At 49.5% G+C, this 23,237-nt stretch overlaps 1 protein-coding gene across 1 annotated transcript in view; it reads right to left on the bottom strand.

Moving 5' to 3' along the window:
• SAP130 (Sin3A associated protein 130) overlaps positions 1 to 23,237 on the bottom strand; it is a 696,083-nt gene that overhangs the window by 558,742 nt on the left and 114,104 nt on the right. The window contains exon 6 of the mRNA XM_078665599.1: positions 17,523 to 17,650. Coding sequence (XP_078521725.1) covers positions 17,523 to 17,650 — 128 coding nt within the window. The remainder of the gene's footprint in view (positions 1 to 17,522; positions 17,651 to 23,237) is intronic.

Genomic DNA, 23,237 nt, shown 5'->3' with positions numbered 1-23,237 from the left:
AGTAGGGTAGTAGTTGCACTTCCAGCGGCACTCGGGCGGCTGGGTGCAGAGTGCTTTTGAGCCGTCGGGCCCTCAATCTTATCCAAGGGGAAAGTTAAAAAGTGAACAAAGGCTGCAGGCTCGGGGACAGAGATTCTTCAGGTGCGACCACCACTTCGAGAGGTAAGTTGGGATCTTGGAGAAGAGGTAGGTACCCCAAAGGAAGGCACAGGGGCCTGAGGGGCACCGGGTGCAGGGGTGTCTTTTGGTGTTGGGAAATCTTACCCTCAGCTGGTCGCGTTTGGAGGGGGCCCTAGTTCTAAGGCTGCGGGCGTCGTCTGGGTCGTCGAGGAGGGTCTTTGGGCACTGGACTTCAGGTCCCAGTCACCGGGTGGACGTCCCCGTGGTCTTGGATCACTCAGGCACAGGCCGGGCTTGGCGGGTGCAGAGTGGGCTGGATTCGCGGTTTCTGGCTGGCACCAGGGGTATGGCTGTTTGAGCAGAACTACTGCTCTGGGAATCCCAGTCTTTTGGAAGGTTCAAGGCAGGCAGGTCCTCCGGGGTTTGAGGTTGCTGCCCGCAGGAGACGCGGGAGTTTCGCAGGAAATGAAATGAAATGAAAAAGAAACTTATAGAGCGCTCTGTGGCCAAGCGGCTTCCTGGCGCTGAGGAACACATCAGTATCTGCCTAACAGGTGCGGGAGAGAATTAGTTCGGGAAAGCCTGAAGGAAGAAGAAAGTTTTGAGGGCTTTCCGAAAGTGAGAAAAGATGGGAATGGAACGGATAGAGAGGGGAAGAGAGTTCCAGATCTGGGGAGCGCGCACAGAGAAGCGGGTGCCCCCTGTGCGGGACTTACGGAAGCGGGGAACGTGAAGGAGAGAAAGGGAGGAAGAACGGAGGGAGCGGGGAGGGGCATGAGATGAGATCAGAGAGTTGATGAAAAGAGGAGCGGACCGGGCCTGCGCCCGAAAGGCCAGGCAGGCAAGTTTGAACTGGGACCTGAACTGGACGGGGAGCCAGTGAAGGGTTTTAAGGGCGGGAGTGATGTGGGAGAACTTCGGAAGACGAAGGACAAGACGGGCCGCCTGGTTCTGGATGGCCTGGAGACGACGGGTCTCGTAGGCAGGGATGCCTACATACAGGCCATTACCATAATCCAGGCGAGATGTAATGAGGGCAGTAATGATAACTTTAAGGGCATCAACAGAAAAAAAACGGGAAATCTTACGGATGAGGCGGAGGGAGAGAAAGCAAGAGGATACGACAGAGCTAATGTGCGCGTGCATCGAGAGATCATTGCTGACCTTGATGCCCAAGGTTCGAACAGAGGGGACCGGGGAAGGTGGAGGGCCGAAGGAAAGGGGCCAATGGACTGAGGACCAGGGACTGGAGGGGCCACCAGTGAGGACAAGCTCTGTCTTGTCAGGGTTGAGCTTCAAATGATTGAAGCTCATCCACTGGGAAATAAAGACAAGAGTCGACCTGAGCTTGGGAAGAGAGTGAGTTGGGGAAGAAAGATCGAAGACGAGCTGGAGGTCGTCAGCGTAGTTATACACTGAGACCCCCAGCTCAAGAAGCGAGGAAATGAGGGGGCGGATATAGAGGTTGAAAAGAAGGGGGGAAAGAGAAGAGCCTTGGGGTACCCCACACGTGACCGGGAGGGGAGGAGCAGAGAAGGTGGAGAGGTGGACTGCCTGTGATCGTCCCTGCAGAAAGGACGCGATCCAAGAGAGGGCAACGCCCTGGATGCCCGCTGCGCTGACACGGTCAAGAAGAATAACATGATCGACCGTGTCAAACGCAGCGGACAGATCCAAAAGGACTAAGGCCTGAGGAAGGTTGCCATCGGCCTTGCCCTTCAGTTCGTCAAGGACCGCTAGGACCACGCCCTCAGTGGAGTGGCCCGGTCGAAAGCCAGCCTGGTGGGAGGCCAAGATGTTGTTCTCCTCGATGTAAGAAGAGAGACAAGATGTTACGTGGCTCTCAAGAATCTTCCCTAGATAGGGGAGGAGGGAGATCGGCCTAAAATTCGATGGAAGGGAGGGATCCAGGCCAGCTTTCTTCAGGATAGGAAGCACAATGGCAGACTTAAAGAAAGAGGGGACAGAACCCAGAGCCAGACAGGAGTTAAGAAAGGTTAGAGGGGGGATAGGACAGCTAGTGAACAAAGTTCTGAGGATACGAGCAGGTGCGCAGTCCACCGGGGAGCCAGACTTGACCTTGACAAGGAGGTCGAGAAAAAGCTCAGGGGAGATGGGTGTAAAATGATCAAAAACGGGGGAAGAGAGAGGGGGATGGTCCGGTAGATCCAAAAGAGGCACAATCGGAATGTTGGCCTTAATGGTGATTATTTTGTTAATGAAATAGGTGTTCAGCGAGTGGCAGAGAGATTGCGAGGGAGCAGGGGAGAGACCAGCACGGTCAGAAGTGGCAAGGCTGCGGACCAGAGAAAAGATCTCACGAGTTTTGTTAGCCGAAAGGGCAACGCGGTCCGAGAAGTATTTGGATTTGGCCGCTAAAATGGCCGATTTGTAATTATTAAGAAGAGCCCTATATTTCAGGCGGAGAGTGGGGCAATAGGTGCGACGCCAGCGACGTTCCGACCGTCTAAGCTCGAGCTTCAGGGATCTAAGGTCATTGGAGAACCACCTGTGGGCGTCGTGAAGACGGGCCGATCTAATCTTTTTAAGAGGAGCGGCCTGATCACAAGCCGAGGAAAGCCAAGTGTGAATGGCATCCGCCTGACTTTCCACAGAGAGGTCGGTCAGAGCGGGGGTCGATAGAGAAAGAGAGGAGGAAAGATCATCGAGATCAACCTTATTCCAGCACCGAGCCCAGATGTTCTTGGGCAAGGAGGAAAGATCATCGAGATCAACCTTATTCCAGCACCGAGCCCAGATGTTCTTGGGCAAGGAAGCTTTCTCGGGCCGACCTAAGGGGATAGAGAAGGAGATCAGAAAATGATCGGACCAGCCACAGGGGGAGATGGAAGACACTAGGGGGTTGCAACGGAGAGACCAAATCTGGTCAAGAATATGACCGTGGGTGTGGGTAGGGGTCAAAACGTGGGATGAGAAATTGAGACAACGGAGAGTAGCGGAGAAGTCTTTCGAGAGGGGGTCCTCCTGCGGATCGCCCGGCCAGAAATTAAAGTCCCCCAGCAGAATTAGCGACGAATTATCTACGGCCAGGGTGGCCAAGAGATCCTGCAAAGAGGGCACAAAAGAAGACATGTACTGAGGGGGGCGGTACAGAAGAATCACCGTGAGGGGAACCGGGAGGTTGAGAGAGCGGGCCACCAGAAAGTCTACATTGGTGATGCCAGGATGCGAAAGGAGCTGGAATTGCAGGGATCGGCGGACTATCATCGCCACGCCACCCCCAGTTCTTCCATCTGGGCGGTCGGCACGGAGGGCGTAGTGAGTGGCAGGAAGAAAAGCAAGAAGGTCAGGAAGTGAATGGGAGGAAAACCAGGTCTCGGTGAGGAAAAGAAAGTCTGGGGGGTCAGTGTCCAGTAGGTTGAAGAGAGCAGTTTGATTTTTTACGGCAGAACGTGTATTCAGGAGAATAGCAGAGGCGTCAAGGGAACCGGGCGAAACACAAGGAGGGGAGGACGGAGAGGAGATTGGGGAAGAAGAAGACAAAACGGCCCCGGAAAGGGGGGGGGCATAAATGCCATGCGAGGATAAGTGTAGGGCTACAGATGGGGAAGGAGGGATTGAGGCAGAGAGAGATGAGAGTTGAGCCGAAGAGTACGCCAGACGAGGGGCAGAGTCTGTGGCCCCTGGTCTCGGTCGGTCGGTCGCAGGAGCATGTTCAAGGACCAACGGGACTGTAGGGTTCTGGGGCCAAGTCAGTGGGCGTCATCCTTTTGTTAGCAGCTGCACGGCAGGTCTTCTTGTTTCTTGTTCTTCTTCTTGTTGCAATCAGGGTCTGAGGAAGGAAGGTTCAGGGTGCCCCTAAATACTAAATTTAGTGGCGTTACAAGTAGGGCAAGGACCAATGGGTCCCTGTCCTGGGGTGGGTACACCCCCTAGCCTTCTCCTCTCCTGTGGGAGGGGGGCAGGAGCCTAGCTATGGTTGGGCAGGGCTCCCCATCTCCAAGATGGCCAGAGCCAGAGTCGTGCTTCAACTCGCCTCCCCCTCCTGAGGGGTGGGGTTGGCATAGGCTGGCACACCCCCTTTCCTCACTTAGGGTTTCCCACCATTCTTCTCGCCAGAGTGGGGGTCAGAACCGGTGGGGGCCAGTTGCTGAGTACAGCAAGTGGCCTGGAGAAGCTCATAGAGGCGGTATGCCTTTGAAGCTTCCCCTGCCCATCCTGGGGGAGGAGGCTTGGCACCTCGTCCCAGGATGTGCATTGTTTCAGGCCCCTGAGAGCGGCAGGCTCTCGACCCTAGGGGTTCAGAAACATGTCTGGTGGTGGCAGCCTCGGTAGCCACACAGTCAGGACACAGAGTTGGTTAGGTTTCACAGGGCATCTCTAAGATGCCCTCTGTAGTGCAGTTTACATTAAATTCCACACTGGCATCAGTGCGGGTTTAATGTGCTGAGAAGTTTGATATCAAACTTCTCAGTCTTCAGAGAAGCCATCATGGTGCTGTGGAGTTCCTAATGACGAGCTCCCAGCACCATATACTGGCAGCACTGTACTTACAGTGCCCAGGAATGACCCTGGGTACTGTAAGGGCACAGCGCTCCTGCAGCTGTGCCCAAACCACTGGCATAGGGCACCCAGCTAGAGGGGTGACTGATGGATGCCAGGGCAGTGAGCTTGTGGGCATGGCACACACAGATATGTGCCATGTCGACTCTCTGTTTAGTTCTGTACTTAGACACTCAGCCTGCAAATGCAGGGTGTGAGTGTCAGGGCACAGGGCCCCTAAGAATGGCACAATAAGTGCTGCAGCCCTTAGGGGTCTTCTCTCGTCACCATGCACTGGGTACCTAGGGTACCATTTACTAGGGGCTGACAGGTGGCCAGTAGTGATGGGGAGAGGTGTAGTCTTTGGTGTGGGACTTCTGAGAGTTCCAACAGTGTTGTGAACCATGGTTGCCGTGCCCATGTGGGAGCCACTAGGATAATTTTTAGAGACTGTTGTTGGAGCTTGCGTACGCAAATCTGCCTGACCAGTTCATCCATATCGCATTGCCCTTGGACAGCGGGTGTGGAAACCTGGCGGCAAAGGTTGGTCATTTTACGTTTTCGTGTGTGGCAGACCGGTCTATGTCTGGTAGTCCCCACATTTGGAAAAAAATGGTAGAAGAACTTGTGGATGTAGCTCCCATTCGTGAATCTGTTGTGTTTGTGGACTTAACAGATCAGCAATCTGATTGTGAACTCCTGGAAGGTGTTCTGCAAGCAGGTATTTGTTTTGCGGAATGGCCCACCTCCAAATATTCTGCGCAAGCTGTGACAGCTGCGGAGAATGTGTGCCTCCTTGTTTTTGTATGTAATACATGGTTGTCATGTCTGTCTGGATCAGGACAGCTTTGTTTTGCACATGAAATTGGAATGATTTTAGAGCTAGGAATATTGCTAGCAGTTCCAGATGATTGATATGGAGCACTTTTTGTTGAGTGGTCCATTTCCCTTGAGTTGTGTGATTGAGGATATGTGCTCCCCATCCTGTGAGTGATGCATCTGTCGTTAGTACCATCTGTGGAACAGGCTTGAGGAATGGCCGCCCTTTGAATACGTTTTTTGTGTTCCACCACTGCAGTGAGCGATGTGTGCAGCTGTCTACCAACACCAGATCTGAAAGTTGTCCTTGAGCTTGGTTCCACTGATGTGCCAGACACTCCTGTAAGGGACGCATCCAAAGTCTTGCATAAGGTACAATGAATATGCAAGATGCCAACATGCCTATGAGTTGCATGAACACTTTGGCTGGAAGAGAGTGTTGTATTTGAAATTTGCAGATGAAAACTTGTATTCTGGCTATCCTGGCTGGACTGGGATACGCTAGAGCCATGGAAGTATTTATTGTGGCACCTAGGTATTGATGTACAGGAGATGGTTGGCGGTGCGACTTGGTATAGTCGATTGTGAACCCCAAGTTGTGCAGTGTTTGGATGGTTTCTTGAGTGTGTTGAACACACTGGTTCAGTGACTTGGCTTTTATCAGCCAGTCGTCCAGATATGGGAAGACATTGATTTGTTGTTTCCTTAACTGTGCTGCTACCACCGCTAGGCATTTGGTAAATACTCTGGGAGCGGTGGTGACTCCGAATGGAAGGACTTTGAACTGATAGTGATGTCCGTCCACTCCAAACCTTAGATACTTCCTGTGAGCAGGATGTATGGGAATATGGAAGTATGCATCTTTGAGATCTAGTGTGGCAAGGAAATTCCCTTGTTGGAGCAGAGGAAGCACTTGTTGGAGGGCGATCATATGAAAATGATCTGAATGTAGATACAGATTGAGGGGTCAGAAGTCTATTATTGGCCTTAGGGATCCGTCCTTTTCAGTTGGGGTCTAGGATATCATTTTTTGGGCAGGACGGCTTGTGCGTAGGACAATTCAGGGAGCTGGCGAACCGCGCTTTGAAAGAAAGGAAGGGTCCACCTGTGATCTGGATCCTGCACCCCCCAGCCCGACTGGTCCGGGGGGTGCTAGTGGAGGACCTGCTCAGAGGTGGGGTGGTTGGCGAAGAGGTGTCCCCAGTCTATAATCGCATGGTCTCACATGATCCCTAGGTTCCAGAGGAGGCGGGGTGAGTCAGTAAGAGCGTTGAATCGCGCGGTAAAGCAGATCAACAACAAATTTGACAAACTATTCAGGAGCCCTAGATTGAGTGCAATAGGACACAGGTACATCAGGGGGGATCAGTTTTTTCTTCAGGACGGCTTGCACCTCTCATACAGAGGAAATCCGGCCTTCATAGAGCCAATCCTAGCTTGGGTGGAGAGTATGAGGCCCAGGACATAACCTACCTAGTGGGCTGAGGGGAAGGCCAGATAGTCGGGCAACTATGCTGGCCTGTGGCGGTAAGGTCATGATTGGTAAGCATAGTCTTCTGTCCTTAGCGGTCAGCACCATGAAACTCCAGGGGCAGTGACTGCTGGTATGTAGGCTGTCTGGGTGCGGGGGAGTCATCCTTCCCAGTGGGCCTGGGGTCACCCCCGCATGCGCATCAAGGCACCAGTATGCAGAAGTCTGCAGCCCCCGTGATGGAGTTTAAGGCACAGTGCGTAGGGGGGCCCGGGGGAAAGTATTTGTCCGATAAGATGTACCCCCTGCCCTGCGCAACCTTACTCCGGGAGTAGTATTTGTAGTACACTGGGATCAGGGGGCTGCCGGTCATTGACCTTGCCCTAGGCTCTAGCTGGGACACGCAGAAAGTAAATATATGCATTGTTAGATTTATGGTAGGTGTGTCTTGTGTATTAGACTTTGTTAAGGTTAGCCATGTAACAACATTTGTCTATCAATGTATCTGTACTTTCTGCGTACGTTTGTACATAATGTTTTTAATGATTTTTTTTTTTATTAATACCGTCGGGGGGTTACACCCTCCAATCCAAAATTGGTGTGGTATCAATGGTGTAGCTAGGGGGAGAGGTGCCATTCCATTCCCATAGCTAGGTGAGTTCAATCGTAGAGTAGGGGACCTAGGTAAGTACCAGGCCATATGAGCAGGTACCCTGCCTATAGCAGAGGGACGCCTGGGCAGGAGCCTACCAGGAGGCCTGCTTATTAATTCGCAGACTGTGTGACGTCATCCAAGGGTACAGAAGCAAGAAGCGGGGCCTTAAGAGGGAGGTGGTCCTAGAGCGCTCCCTCTTTGTCCCGCGGTCACAGCTCTGGGAGCTCTAGACCTGTGGCGGGAGCCGCATTGGTCGAGTCTCGAGGTGTTGATCACTGTCGTCATGGTGCCAGACCAACCCCTTGGCAATGGAAAGGAGGTCTCCTCAGACAGTAATACTGTCTAAGGATGCAGACACAAGCGATGTATCACTGTCGCCGAATCCGTCATAAAATCACAAAGCCTCTTCAGATGCGTTAAGTATAAAATTGTGTCTGGCTCTCCTAGTTCGAGTCTTAATCAAAACATTACATCCTTAGCCCTTTGCTGTTTCATTAATCAGTTATTTCTTGTTACCAGACTCCTATATAGTAAATCTTCTACTAATAAACATGCCTACTCAAAGATGCCAACTAAAAAGCCACAGTCAGCAAACAGAATGTGTCCTCCTGTTAATATATCTGGGCTCATGTGAGCCACTCCAATATGTTCACGCTCTATAAAGTGCATTTTTTTTTTTAAGCTTTCGCTTGTGCGAATGGAGTCAGACCAGTTGCTGGTCAACCGCTTGACCTCGCCACAAAGATTATGCCGGATCCCGGTGCAGTTAAGGACTTTAAGCACAAAGCTGCATTCATAATGGTTCAGGGGTACACTAATACACAGGGGACACGCGCGAGTGATTCTCTGGGGGTTTCCCAATCAGGGCTGCACAGGAGGGGGGGAGGAGGGGTGAGGGGGGGGGGGGCAGGATGGGGGGGGGCCGGAATGGGGGGGGGGGGGGGAGGGGGCGTTTAAAAATGGCCTATAAGGCAGCATGGTTAAATGCCCAAATTCTTTGTTTAATGTCTCTTTAAAAATGCAGGATAAGGGATCAACGCGCTTACCTAACAGCAAAGGGGAGCGGGGCTGCCTAAACAAAATGGTGCATTAATGTGGGTATGTGATTTGTCTCTTCGAGTTTGGCATCAGTGGGACGAGAGTGTATGTTAGCATGTAATTTAGGATTGGTTGCCACGCAACAGAGCGAGTTACTGTCGGCCCATTTAGTCGCGCCACTGGGGTTGTCTCCAGGTATATTTAGAAAGCAAATAGGCAATAAATGAAGCTCTAATAAACTTTATTGGTGTGTCGTACATAACCCCGGTGGCTATTGTTTCTTGTTTTCAGCATGGTACATGGAGCCGCATGGAATGAGTGATGTGGTGGGGAGACAGGCAGACCAGGTTCCCAAGACTCACCCAACAGGATCTGCTTATCCAGCAGGTGAGAACAGTGGGGGCTAAGACAATGAGCAGAAGTGCCGGCGGCCATGCCCAGAGATGCCGGAAATGCCGGCCGCCATGCCCGGAGATGACAGAGTCATCCAAGTGGTCGGTGGTATGGTGGAAGGAGATCACAGTGCAGGAGGCCACAGTTACCAGGTCTGGTATGCAGGTAGTGCTCGCAGGTATGCACGCTGCTTCAGGGAAGTCAGTCTTAATGACAGTGGCGGACCCAACAGCTATGGAGCTTGAAGTTATTGAGCGAGCCCTAAGCATATACTTATTTGGGAATCCTTTTAACCTAATTAACGTTTGCAGACATAAGAATGACACTAGGGTTAATTTTGTGCTAGGGTAACAGTGGGCAGGGGATGAATAGGATGCAACATCCCTTGACCTGGCTTTCCGAGCCCCAATCGTTTATCATTGGGCTGAAATAGTGCTTGCCTTTAGGTAACGTTGGCATTGAAGCATGATCCGTGGGCAATCTCAGAGGGTAATGATGCAGACCCGTCAATACACATGTGGTACAGAGGCGGACTGGGGACTGTTGGTACCTACTGGGAGGATTTTTGGAGAAGGTGATCTGTTGGAAGATAGTTGCTTACATTCTCAGACTTCCTACGTAGGATCAGGCAAGCTACTGAAATGGGAGATAAGCTTGTCAATTTTACATACTGCAGTGCATAATCTTGCATCATGCAGGATATTCTCGAAGTGGGGTCCCACCCCAGATGGCTTGAGGTGCAAAATGGATAGTTTCCTTGCAGCAAAGTAACTATCCTTGGGGTGTCAGCCAGTTGGAACGCCCTCACGCTGCATAGTAAGTCTCATAGTGTTCAGAATGGGACTAATGTAGCCTGATGCCGCTTAGCATGCCATGACTGATGTAATATGTGAGGTCAGAAGCAGTGAATGGTGGAGACACAAGTATAGTTAGCTCAGTAAATAAATTAATATTTATATAGTCAGGGATGCAGCATTCCAGTATAATGAAATGCGTTTCGGATTCCTGCATAAGATTGCGGATAACAAGCTGGAATGTTGTGGGATAGTAATCATTTATATGTAGGTAAGGGAGCACAACACTTTTGTCTCCTACGTCAGGCATTTTTATTAATAACCAGGTGACGTTGGGGGCTTGGCCACTCTCAGCAACCGTACAATTACCACAATACATGGAAGCCAATATTTGTGAAAGGTTCAAGCCCACACTCCCATTTTTGGACTTCTGATGGAGTCCTTGGCAGCGGATTCACAGGGATTCCCAAGAATTGGCGGGAGAGGGACTGACCTGCTGGAGGTCCTGGACCGTCCTGTCCTACCCCACAATGTCTGGTTGGTACTACTTGTGGGCTTCGCCTGTGTTCAGGTACCCCGATAGGGCGGCGCACTATGCAGTGCCCTGGGTTTGATTTCACTGTGCTTCTTGGGGGCTTCACCTGTGTTCAGGTACCCTGGTAGGCCCAGTGCGATATGCAGTGCCCTGGGTTTGAGTTGACTAGCTACCCCTTCTGGGATGGAGGGATTGTGGCAAAATTTGCACTAAAGCTTACCTATCAATAGCCGCCAAGAGGAACCGCTAGGTTTCATAAAGCACAGGTTTGCTTGCCAGTGTTCTGACAAGGTGCCTGGTTTGTTAGGAAAGGTAGTCAGTGCTTGCTTGGTCATATGTTTTTACTTGGATCCAGAGCAAGGTCACTGCAATGGGAGGCTGCAACGATCATCCTCAGAGAATCTGCCTTGTAAGGCCAAGACTAGATTTTAGGGAATAAGCTTGCAATAGGAGTCTTGGAGGTGTCAGTGACTTCCCATTTATATTTATCGAAGGGGCTTTTTGCAAGTCAAGCACCTTGTAAGGCCAAGACTAGATTTTAGGGAATAAGCTTGCAATAGGAGTCTTGGAGGTGTCAGTGACTTCCCATTTATATTTATCGAAGGGGCTTTTTGCAAGTCAAGCACCTTGTAAGGCCAAGACTAGATTTTAGGGAATAAGCTTGTAATAGGAGTCTTGGAGGTGTCAGTGACTTCCCATTTATATTTATCGAAGGGGCTTTTTGCAAGTCAAGCATACAGTTTTCCTGCAGGATGAACTCATTAGACCAACCATGCCTAGATTGGTGAATCAGGGGTTTGTATCAGTCGGTGCCAGGCCTAGGAGAGGGGTCAAACACAGGAGTAAAAAGTTTTGGCTGGGAGCAGTAGGATGACCATCCTATGCTAATTGGATGTCTGTGGGAGTGCACAGATAAATCAGACACTCTGGTACATTCAGCAAAAGGTGCTCTAGGTGTCCTACGAGGGTGGCACTATTGATATTGGTAGCAGTCCGGGTGGGAGAATGGGCTTATCTACAGGCGAGCTTTAATTTTCATTGGAAGGGATCGGCAGTGCAGTGTCCATGACAGAGTAATGGTCTGGCAGTGGTCCTGAGCTACAGCTGAAGAGGTTTATCAATGGGACTGGAATATACACCATAGCAGATCTGGTTCAGCGTGCAGGGTACATATTTGGTTCTGCAAGCAGAGTGCGACCATGTTTTGCATGCACTGGTATGGTGACTATGGCTGACATCAGGCAGTAATGATTTTGGTGGGCACAGGGCCAACTAGAGATTGAGAAGGGATTGACCTACTGTTGGTCCTGGACCTTTCTGCCCTACCCGTGGTTGCCTGGAGTGGGTTATGAGTTGGCTGCCTGGAAGCTGGTCAGGAAACAGGCCCCTGGAAGGGACTGTGCATTACGTGGTTCCCTGGCGATTTGTTTCAAATTGGGAGCATTTTCCATGCCTAACCTAGTCAGAGGTGACACCTTTTAGGTAGGGGTCTGGAAGCAAGGGAATCCTACCTTTTACAGTTGTGTCCTTTGGCAAAATGGTATGAATCTGTCTCCACACGAGATAGGGCTATCACTAAGCGCAGTCAGCCAGGCAGTGCCCATCAGGCTCATCCCAAAAAACAGGCATGAAGCGATTTGGTTAGTCGTAGAACAGGTACGTTCCCGCGATCCATGATGGGGAGTGAACAAGTGACTCTGGGAGTTTGAACATTGAGGGTTGGGCATTGGGTGGCCTGAGGTTAGTTAGTGCATCGCTACGGCCACCTTGGGATATCCTGTTAATGCATGCTTCAGTGCTGCAAAGTCCTACGTAGGGAGTCAGGCACTTCTGAGCCTTCTAATTCCTGTCACTCTCAATAGTCAAAAGGGGGCTCCCTGGAACATCATTATGTAGGCAAGATGTAATTTTGTGATTGGTTGACCAAACAGCTCCCCCTGTAGGGATGGTAGTTAATCAAACAGGAGGTCAATCAGTCTATTCTAAAGATACTGTCAGGGTCTTCGGTAGGTACTATCAGGCATATCTTGCTCCAATTTAGGAGGGGGTGAGCTGTTACATAGCGACGGGGTACACCTATCTCTTATGGACCCATAAGTCTGCAGCGAGCAATCTGGGGGGGGGGGGCTGTATATTCAGGAAAGTCATGTGTGTACAGGGTAGGGTGAGTTCGCCAGTGACCTCACTGCCCTGTGGTGAAAATTTGAGCAGAAGAGAATGATTCAAACCTAGAAATTGGACTGATTGACTGGCATTGACTCCTTGGAGGGGTAGGCATCTTGTTGGGCATGGAGCTGGGACTGAACTGCTGGTGGTCCTGGACCTCTCAGCCCTACCCTAGGTTGCCTGGAGTGGTTTATCAATGGAGGCTTTGCTTGGAGGTCTGCAGGCCCCAGGTACCCTGTCAGGGATGGTGCGTTATGCGGTGCCTGGAGTTGTATGATATTGCTATGTATGCTATCCTTCTCACTCCAAGTAACTGACTAATATCTACCACTGAAATTACTTCATTTTTCACCATATTAATTCACCACTAATCCTTTGAAGGCTTCCCTAATAGCGTGCGTCAACAAGCGCTATATAAATACAAACCTTTGTCCTCCTCTATCCTTCTGCTATCATTCCAAATCCAAATAACTGACTAACCTAGCCACCACTTAAAATGTACTTGCATGTTTCACTATACTAATTCAACACTAATCCTCTATGGGTCCTGGAGTAGCATGCTACTCGCCAAAAAAGCGTATCAACGCCTTGTCAGGGGTAGTAAGCGCTATATAAATGCAATTACAATACAATACAATATTGGATAATTTGTCTTACCCACTTGTCTGTTGTGATGGATTCCCAGACAGGTAGGAACTGTATTAATCTACCCCTGACCGGAGTGGAATTGTCTGGGGGGGACTGGGGGAAAGTCACTGTTTAGCAGCAGGGGAGTTTTGTTGTTACCTCGGCCTCTCCCTCTGTTGTTATTTGCTCTATATCCTCCTCTAAAATATCCTCTATTGGCGAATGTTTGGGTATTGTTTTAAAAAAAAAAAAAGAAGAGGTATCTGTGCCGATGTTTTTGAAGGCTCCTCTGCAAAAGGAGCGACAAAAGGAGCCACGTTTCCGGAGACTGTAATTCTCCCATGGACTTAGCAGTCTCTGTGTCTTTTTTCATTTTCTCAAGAGTAGTGTCCACAGCCGGTCCAAAAAGTTGCCGTTGACTGAACAGCTGATTTAAAATAGTTGTCTGGACCTCTTGCTTAAAGCCTGAAATGCATAGCCACGCATGTCTTCTGAGCAGTACACTGGTATTGATGGATCTAGAGGCAGTGTCTGCTGCGTCAAGGGCACCTTTAATTGAGGCGTTTGTTATTAGTTTACCCTCTTGTATTAGATTATTTGCTTGCGTTTTATATTGGTCAGGAAAATGTTGTAATAGGGTTTCCAGCTGGTCATAATGGGCCCTATCATATCTAGCCAGCAGTGTTTGAGTGTTGGCTATACGCCAGTGATTGGCCGCCTGCGCAGCTACCCGTTTGCCAGATGTGTCTATTAATTTGGATTCTTTATTCGGGGGTGGTGCATCCCCGGAGGTTCGCGAATTGACGCGTTTCCTAGCGTTAGAAACTACTAGAGAATGTAAAGGTAGCTGTCCTTTGATGTACGCAGGGTCTTCAGGGGCAGGTCTATATATATATATATATATTTTTTTTTTTTTTGTTTTTTTTTTTTTTTTTTTTTTTTAATCGATCCTTGGATTAAGAATCCTCGCTCGTACGGGGTCTTCAAATATATCAGGGGCATGTTTAATGACCCCTTTAATCATTGGTAATATTTGTACAGATTTTTTGGGCTGTTCAAATGTATCTAAAAGGAAATCCTCCTCTGTTGTGTCTGAGTGCATTTTCACACTGTGAAAAACATCAGCCCTATTAATTAGTTGTCCAAAACCAATATTATCGTCTGGGGGAGATGGTTTTGTTGGGTATGGCTGGGGGCTTGGGAGATCTGGAATGCCTATTGGATCATTGTAATCCCAATCATTGTGTGGTGAGTCGTCTGGATCTGTGAACGGATCATTGGGGTCTCCCCTAACCCTAGGTTATCATCATTATCATAATCTGCTGGTGGTGTATGTGGTGGAGAAGTTACAGGCAGAGGTGGTGTAACAGGTTTGGGTAGAGGAAGGGGATTAGTAGGAAGTGTAGGAGAAGAAGGAGATATAGGTGAGGTAGCACAGTCCTTCACAGGCACTGGAGGCTTTTTGCATGGCACCGCTGTGATATGTCCAGTTTTCGGATTAATATATATATTTTTCTGTTTGTGATCGATAGGATCCGGATGAAAAAGTTCCTGTTCCTCAATAACCACTTTCGTGGTCGATTTCTTCGGTTCAGAGTGGGGTTGTTGTGGAGTTTTATGCTTTTTGGCATTAGGAGGCGTGGTAGAATCCTTAGGCTTGTTTTTCGATTCCCAAGGTTTGGTTTTGACACCGGGTTTTCTATGGGCCTGGAAGTGTTGGGGCCCGGTTTATCTTTTGATGTGGAAGGAGTCGGAACCGGTTTCAGAGCAGAGTGGTTCTATGGCTTGGGTGTCGAAGACGCTGGTGGGACTACTATATGCAGTTTGCTCGGTCCCGACTACCGGAAGGCTCGTTTTTCTTCTTCGGAGGCGGCACTTCTGAAGTGTGCTTTCGGTCTTGACTGGAGCCAACATGTGAAGTCTTAACCAATTCCTTCTGTTTTGGTGGTGGGGTTGGGGTAGGGGCAGTAGTACTCACTCGTTGACTAGGAGTAATGGGGTTGTCTTAGTCATCTGCCTCTGACACGATTTCAAGATCTTCGGTCTTCTGCTGAGACATCTGGGCCTTCATTAAAGATGTCCTCTGGTTCCGGAGCTGATCTCTGCGCCATGATGTGTCGTCGAGCCCGACGATCTCGAATAGTCTTTTTCGATCGAAAGGAGGCACAGGCTGGAAAGCTGGACTCGTTTTCTGGAGAGAGGCACAGGTTGCAGACCTTATGATGGTCACTGTGTAGAAACTTGGCCCCACACTGGGAGTATTTTTTGAATTGCGTCCTATCCATGAGCCGTAGGACTTACGGCGTCGATAGGCCCAGCGGCCCCAGTCTACGACTGGAATCAAATCGATGAAAGGCATGTCGAAGATCTTGATGACTGAAGTCAATCGGAAGAGTTTAAGAAAGTTTTGCTCGTCAGAAATACTTAAATTTAAAGTTTCGAACCGGAGAGCAGAAGTTGCATCCAAACCAAAGGGCGGGAAAAAAAACAATCGGAGGATGGAGTCGATGCCCATGCGCAGTATCGTCCAAGGGAGGAGTCACCTATCTCGTGACTACAAAGACTTCGGCCACGAAAATAACAAGGTGCAAGTATCCGAGCCTAACATCAGATGGCAATCTAATGCATAGTGTGCAATTTGCAGCTCATATGCCTCGAACATAAAAAACCTAAAAGAATATTGTTATACAAAAACAATTGGTCTGAAGTTTAGTCTTGTACTGTGTGAATTAATTTGCTGACTGAGTGTGTACAACAAATGCATAACACTGTCCTCTGATAAAGCCTTACTGCTCGACCGCACAACCACAAATAGAGAGTGAGGTGCTATCTACTTTACCTCTGCCTACCTTTGGGGTTCCACTGGACTCTGTGCACACTATACCTCACCTTAATATAGTATATACAGAGCCAGCTTCCCACACCCACCTTCTTCAAAATGGTGGGCATTGAAAAATGTGCTTCACTTTGCCTCCATCACCTGGGTGGTGGAGTTGGAAAAGGAGGGCACACCTACCTCCTCTTCTCACTTAGTTTTATCGTCTGTTCTCGGGCTCCAAGTGGGCGTTTCACCAGGGGCTCCCATCTGCTGCTAGCAGCAGAGGCTGCAGCCTCATTAAAAAGGCAGCAAGTTCTTTGGTCTTAAAGAGCATGGAATCTCGATCCAGGCATCCAGAAACATGTCTGGTGGTGGCTGGCTGTCTAAAGCCAGTCAGAGATTGCACCAGGGTTGGTAGGCTTTCAGGGGGCACCTCTCAGGTGCCCTCCGAATAAATTTTGTCATAAATTCAACACTAGCATCTGTGTGAGTTTATTAAGAGGAGTAGTTTGGTAACAAATAATCCAGCATTCCGTGAAGCCATCATGGTGCTAGGGAACTAGAGTGGTCGATTTTCCAGCCCATGTACTCACAATGGTTTCCCTGGCACTTACAATATCCAAGAACAGACTTAAATATTGTGGGGCATATCTGCTCATGCAGAAATGCCCACACCTACGATATAGTGAACCATGCATAAGGGCTTGTAAGGCCTGCTAGAAGGGTGACTTACTACCTATGCTTTGACATCGCACACAAGCAATGTGCCATGTCGACTTTGTCGTTTTTGTTTACACCAAGGTATGGTGAATGTGTGGCAGTTTGCATGGCCTTGGAGAGGGGTCCCTAGGGGACTATCTTCAGTCCCAAAGCCCTAGGTACAAAGGTACCATTTACCAGGGACTTCTAGGGGGTCTAAAGTTGCAAATGGTGGTACAGTTTTAGGGAGCTCTGGCACAGAGGACCTGGTTGGCAGGGACCCTGTGCACTTTCAATTGAAACCACATCATGTTCCAGGCAAAAAGTATGGGGCTAACAATGTCAAAAGAGGCACTTTCTCACACTGATGTACAGTAGAATATCAAAGAAGTAAGACTTGTGGCATACCTTTCTGCATGCACACAATCCTCACACATAGTCAAAACATACACCAACATTGAAAAGTTAGTAACAGAATAATGTGGAGAGCTTTCTGGAGAGGAGTTTCAGGCAAAAATGGGGATACTGCACTAACCCACATCACAACAAACTTACTTGACTAATGCCTGATTTCACCTGAAATTTTAATATACACCATTGCACAAATGCAATACCTGTGATGATTCATAAGATGAACTAAGAAATGGCAGACATATGTCCAGGACGTAACATGGCAGGTGCAATATTTGTGAATATGTGGGCATGTCCACATGTTCAAAAATTCTGTCAGAAAATATAAGATGTGCTTCCATAGGCAATTAAGCCTGTGCCTTGTCATTTTGCCACAGGGGCTTAGGGTGTGACTGGATAATAGCTTAAACAAGAGCAGTTCAGGCCATCGCTGTCTCGATCAGCTGACTATGCAGTTGTGGTTCAACACTTACCTGGATTGTCTGATGGACGATATGCTGACCTGCTGGCTGAGCAGTTGGACCACTCGGTAGCAGGGCAGATGCTGGTCTCAGGACTGTTGTCACCTTAGAGCTGGACATTACAGCAGCAGCAGCCGCACCTGCAAGAAAGAAAAAACATACTGGTCAGAAAATTAACATTGGAAAGATAAAGTAATGCAACAAAGCATTTTCCCTACACCAGGATAAACATGGTAAGAGGGGGAAGACTTATAGACTCGCATGTGGGCCTATGATTACACAACTCTTTCCAAAATAAGAAGGAAGGGTGATTGATTTGTCTGAATGGAATGATAAGACACAGGTGAAGGAAGCTGGTTCTGTATATACTATACCAAAGTTAGGTATAGTGCGACAGTTGAGTGGATCCCCAAAGGTATCAGAGGCTAAAGTAGGAAATACCTTTCTCTCTTTTGTAGTAGTGTGGTTGAGCAGTCAGGCATATCAGAGGGTAGTGTAAAGCATTTGTTGTACACTTTCATGAAGAAATGATGTCACATGCTTAACAGACTGACTCCAGACCAATTGGTTGTATAAAACGTTATTATGATGTTTTATTTCTAGACCCAAGATTGACTTAGTAGCAGGTTAGTTTAACTTTTCATACAATGTTACTTTTTAAAATACAGTGAGCACTGGTGTGAGAAAGCGGCTCTATATATACTGGACCAGAGTAGGGTACAGTGTGTATAGAGTCCACAAACCCCCAGAGGTACAACAGAGGTTAAAGCCAGGTGTGACCCTACTCTCTAAAGTGGTAGCTTGGTCGAGCAGTAAGGCAGTACCAGAGGACAGTGTAAAGCATTTGTTCTACACACTCAGTGAGCAAAAGGTTTCACACACTCAAAGACTGAACTCCAGGCCAATTGTTTTTATATCAAAAGATATAGTTGTTTTATTTCTAAAACCAACAGGCATCAAAAATATACTGCTCTCAATACGAGAGGTTTCAGATGAGTACTTTGCAGAAAGGCAATACACGTTGTAAAGACAATAGGTACAGGGGTTGCAGTAGGCAACACAATTCTACACACAATTTATCATTGAGCTCAATGGATTCTCTTATATAAACACAGGTGATTACTTTGTAGATTACTTTGGTAATTCCAGGACTGGCTCCTAGGTTCAGTCCTGGGGTCCAAGCTGGAAACAGTTTAGCAAAAACGTTTTAGGTATTGTGGAGATTTTTCAGGAATAAAAAGCTATTTTAAAAGTTCACACTTGAAAACTTTTCAACAGAAATCTGGCCATGTTATCCAATGGGAGAAAATTCAGGTTGCAGGTAAAGTACGATCTCGTTACTTTTGTAATCCAGGACTAGTCTCCTGGAGCCAGCACTGGGGTCTCAACTCAAAACAGGTAAGTAATTATGTTTCAGTATTTCGTATGATTTTTAAAGAATATTTCTAGTTTTCAAAAGTAGACACTTAGAAGAAATTTCATAGAAAAGTAGACAATGGATTCCTATGGAGAAAATAGAAGTTACTAGTAAACCCGCTAGGGATTACTTTCGCGTTTCAGCACTGGGCAACAAGGTACAGTACAGGTTCCTCTCCTGATCACAGGTGAGTATTTCGGAATTCGGATGATTTTATATGAATATTTCAAGTTTTCAAAAGTAGACAGAAGATTTTTCGAGTCAAACCAGTCAATGTTATTCAATGGCAGGTAAGTGAGTTACCAGTTTCCTGGTGAGTACTCGACTGGTGAAGTTGTGGTCCTGGGCATAGACTCAGGGGTCCCCCAGGGTCAGGTAGGTACAGTTGGTTCACCCTCAGCGGCGCAGGGACGGCCGGGTGCAGAGGTAGTTAGGCCAATGTTATCCAATGGGGGACGGGGGGCATCCGGTTGGTGGCTGCTGGCTAGCAGGCCACGCGGCTGTGGGAGCTGGGCTCCTGGTCACTTGCTCAGGGCAAAGGGGGAAGCAGGATAGGACAAAGGTGACATGGCCAGCGGTACTCGGGTGGCTTGGTGCAGGGTGCTTTTGAGCCGTCGGGCGCTCAATGTTATCCAATGGAAAAGGTCAAAAGGGAACAAAGGCTGCAGGCTAGGGGGCGGAGACTCTCCTGGGGCGACCAGCACGTCGAGAGGTAAGTTGGGATCTGGGAGCACAGGTAGGTACCCCAAAGGGAGGCACAGGGGGCTGTAGGGCGCCGGGTGCAGGGGTGTCTTTGGGTGTCGGAAAAGCTTACCCTAAGCTGGTCGCGGTTGGGGGGGCTGGAGTCTGCAGGCATTGTCTGGTTCATCGAGGAGGATCTTTGGGCACTGGACTTCGGGTCCCAGTCGCCAGGGGGACGTCCTCGTGGTTTTGGATCACTCGGGCACGGGCCGCGCTCGGCGGGTGCAGAGTGGGCAGGTCCGGAGCTTCTTGGCTGGCACCAGGTTGTTGCAGCAGAGCCTCTGCTGATGGGAGTCCCAGTCTTTAAGACGGTCAAGGCAGGCAGGTCCTCTAGGTGTCCCAAGGTTGCCGTCCGAAGGCGTCGCCGGCATTTAGGCAGGAGCAGGTTCCAGGATCGACAGGCCGGTAGGGCTGGGGCCAAGTCAGTTGTTGTAGTCCTGTTAGCAGCTGCGCGGCTGGTCATATTCTTGATCTTCTTTCTTCTTTTGGTATCGGGATCTGAGGAAGGAAGGTTCAGGGTGCCCCTAAATACTGAATTCAGGGACGTTACAGGTAGGGCAAGGGCAGGGACCAATATGTCCCTATCCTGGGGTGGGTACACCCCCTAGCCTGCTCCTTTCCTCTGGGATGGGGGCAGGACCCTAGCTGGTATTGGGCAGGGCTCCCTATCTTCAAGATGGCCGGAGCCCGGGGACGTGCTTCACCTAGTCTCCCCCACCTGAGGGGTGCGGTTGGCACAGGCTGGCACACCCCCTTCCTGGCGCAGTTTTTCCTGCCAGTCTTCCCGCCAGAGTGGGGGTCAGAACTGGTGGGGGCCAGTTGCTGGGTACAGCAAATGGTCTGGAGAAGCTCACAGAGGCGGCATGCCTTTGAAGCTTCCACCCTACCCATCCTGGGGGAGGAGACCTAGCACCTCGACCAGGATGTGCATTGCTGCAGGCCCAGGAGAGCGGGGGGCTCTCCACCCAGGGGTCCAGCAACAGGTCTGCTGTGTGGCAGCCTCTGCAGCCACTCAGCCCAGACGTGGATTGTAGGTTAGGTTTTCAGAGGGCATATCTAAGATGCCCTCGGGTGCATTTTACATTAAATCCCACACTGGCATCAGTGCAGGTTTAATGTGCTGAGAAGTTTGGTACCAAACTTGTCAGTCTTCAGTGTAGCCATTATGGTGCTGTGGAGTTCGTAATGACAACCTCCCAGCACCATATACTCTTAATGGCATCACTGCACTTACAGTGCCCCGGAATGGCCCTGGGTACTGTAGGGGCACAGGGGTCATGCACCTGTGCCCACACCTCTGGCACAGGGCACCCAGCTAGAGGGGTGACTGAAGTATGCCAGGGCAGTGGGTTCTGTGGGCATGCCACACAGGGTTGTGTGCCATGTCGACTCTTGGTTTAACTCTGTACCTAGACACTCAGCCTGTAAAGGCAGTGTGTGTGTGTCAGGGTACAGGGCCCTTGGGGGTGGCACAATAAGTGCTGCAGTCCTCAGGGGTCTTCTCTGGTCACCATGCCCTGGGTACCTAGGGTACCATTTATTAGGGGCTGACAGGTGGCCAGAGATGCCAATTGGGTTTTAATTTCAACACAGCTTTTAGGGAAGGAACACAGGGCCTGGGTACCTGGTTGGCAGGGACCCTGGGCACACTCAGTCAAAGCACATCAGCAGTTCAGAAAAAAGTGGGGGCATACCAGTGTAAGAAAGATGGTACTTTCTCACACAATTCCCACCCTCCCCCTCCCCTCAAACGAAAGGTGATGAGACTAACCTTGCCCTAGGGAGTCTTCATTGTCTAAGTGGAAGAACCTGGAAAGTCCATCTGCATTGGCATGGGCAGTCCCTAGTCGGTGTTCCACTTCAAAGTCCATACCCTGTAGGGAGATGGACCATCTCAATAGTTTTGGATTTTCCCCTTTCATCTGCATTAGCCATCTGAGAGGTCTGTGGTCAGTTTGAACCAAGAAGTGAGTCCAACACAAGTAGGGCCTCCACTTCTTCAGGGACCAAACCACAGCAAAGGCCTCCCTCTCAATGGCACTCCAAAGCTGCTCTCTGGGGAGTAGCCGCCTGCTTAGAAAAGCAACAGGTTGGTCTTGGCCATCCTCATTGATCTGGGAGAGGACTGCTCCTATCCCCAGCTCTGACGCATCAGTCTGCACTATGAACTGCTTGGAGTAGTCTGGTGCTTTTAGGATGGGTGCTGAGCACATTGCTTCTTTCAGGTTGTCAAAAGCCTTTTGGCAGCTAACAGTCCAGTTTACTTTCTTGGGCATTTTATTGGATGTGAGTTCTGTGAGGTGAGCCACAATGGACCCATATCCATTCACAAACATCCTGAAGTATCCAGTCAAGCCAAGGAATGCCCTGACTTGGTTCTGGGTGATTGGAGCTGCCCAGTCCATGATGCTCTGGGGCTGTAAGGGTTGGACCTGGCCTCCACCAACAAGGTGGCCCAAGTACACCACAGTGCCCTGCCCTATCTGGCATTTGGATGCCTTGATAGTCAGTCCTGCAGATTGCAGGGCTTGTAGAACCTTCCCAAGGTGGATCAGGTGATCCTACCAGGTGGAGCTAAAGACAGCAATATCATCAAGATAAGCTGCACTAAAGGACTCCAATCCAGTCAGGACTTTGTTCACCAACCTCTGGAAGGTGGCAGGGGCATTCTTTAACCCAAAAGGCATTACAGTGAACTGATAGTGCCCATCATGGGTGAAGAATGCTGTCTTTTTTTTGGCTCCTGGGGCCATGCCAATCTGCCAGTACCCTGCAGTTAAGTCAAAGGTGCTGAGAAATGTGGCTGCCCCTAGCTTGTCTATCAACTCATTTGCTCTTGGAATGGGGTGAGCATCTGTCTTGGTGACAGAGTTGAGCCCTCTATAGTCCACACAGAATCTTATCTCTCTCTTTCCACCCTGTTGATGAGGTTTGGGGACCAGAACCACTGGGTTAGCCCAGGGGCTCTCAGAGGGTTCAATTACCCCCATCTCCAGCATCTTGCTGACTTCAGCTTTGATGCTTCCCTTGACTTGGTCGGATTGTCGATAGATTTTGTTTTTCACAGGGTTACTGTCACCAGTGTCCACATCAAGGGTACACCAGCTGGTCAGACCAGGGGTCAAGGAAAAGATGCTAGCAAACTGTTGCAAGACTTGCTTGCACTCAGTCTGCTGTTGAGAGAGAGGGTGTCTGAAAAGACCACTCCATCCACTGACCCATCTTTTGGGCTGGAGGAGATCAGGGAGAGGTTCACTCTCTGCTTTCTGTTCCTCATCAGTCACCATCAGCATGGTGAGGTCAGCCCTGTCATTGTAGAGTTTCAGACGGTTCACATGGATAACCCTTTTGGGTGTCCTGCTGGTGCCTAGGTCCACTAAGTAAGTGACGGCACTCTTTTTCTCCAGGATAGGGTAAGGGCCACTTCATCTGTCTTGGAGAGCCCTTGGTGCCACTGGCTCCAAAACCCACACCTGTTGTCCAGGTTGAAATTCAACCATGGCAGCTTTTTGGTCATACCAGTGCTTCTGCAGCTCCTGGCTGGCCCTCAAGATTCTTGGATGCCTTGT

Source organism: Lissotriton helveticus, chromosome 11 (genome assembly GCF_964261635.1).
Source record: "Lissotriton helveticus chromosome 11, aLisHel1.1, whole genome shotgun sequence".
Taxonomy (NCBI): domain Eukaryota; kingdom Metazoa; phylum Chordata; class Amphibia; order Caudata; family Salamandridae; genus Lissotriton; species Lissotriton helveticus.
This window is presented reverse-complemented; position numbering and strand designations above follow the sequence as displayed.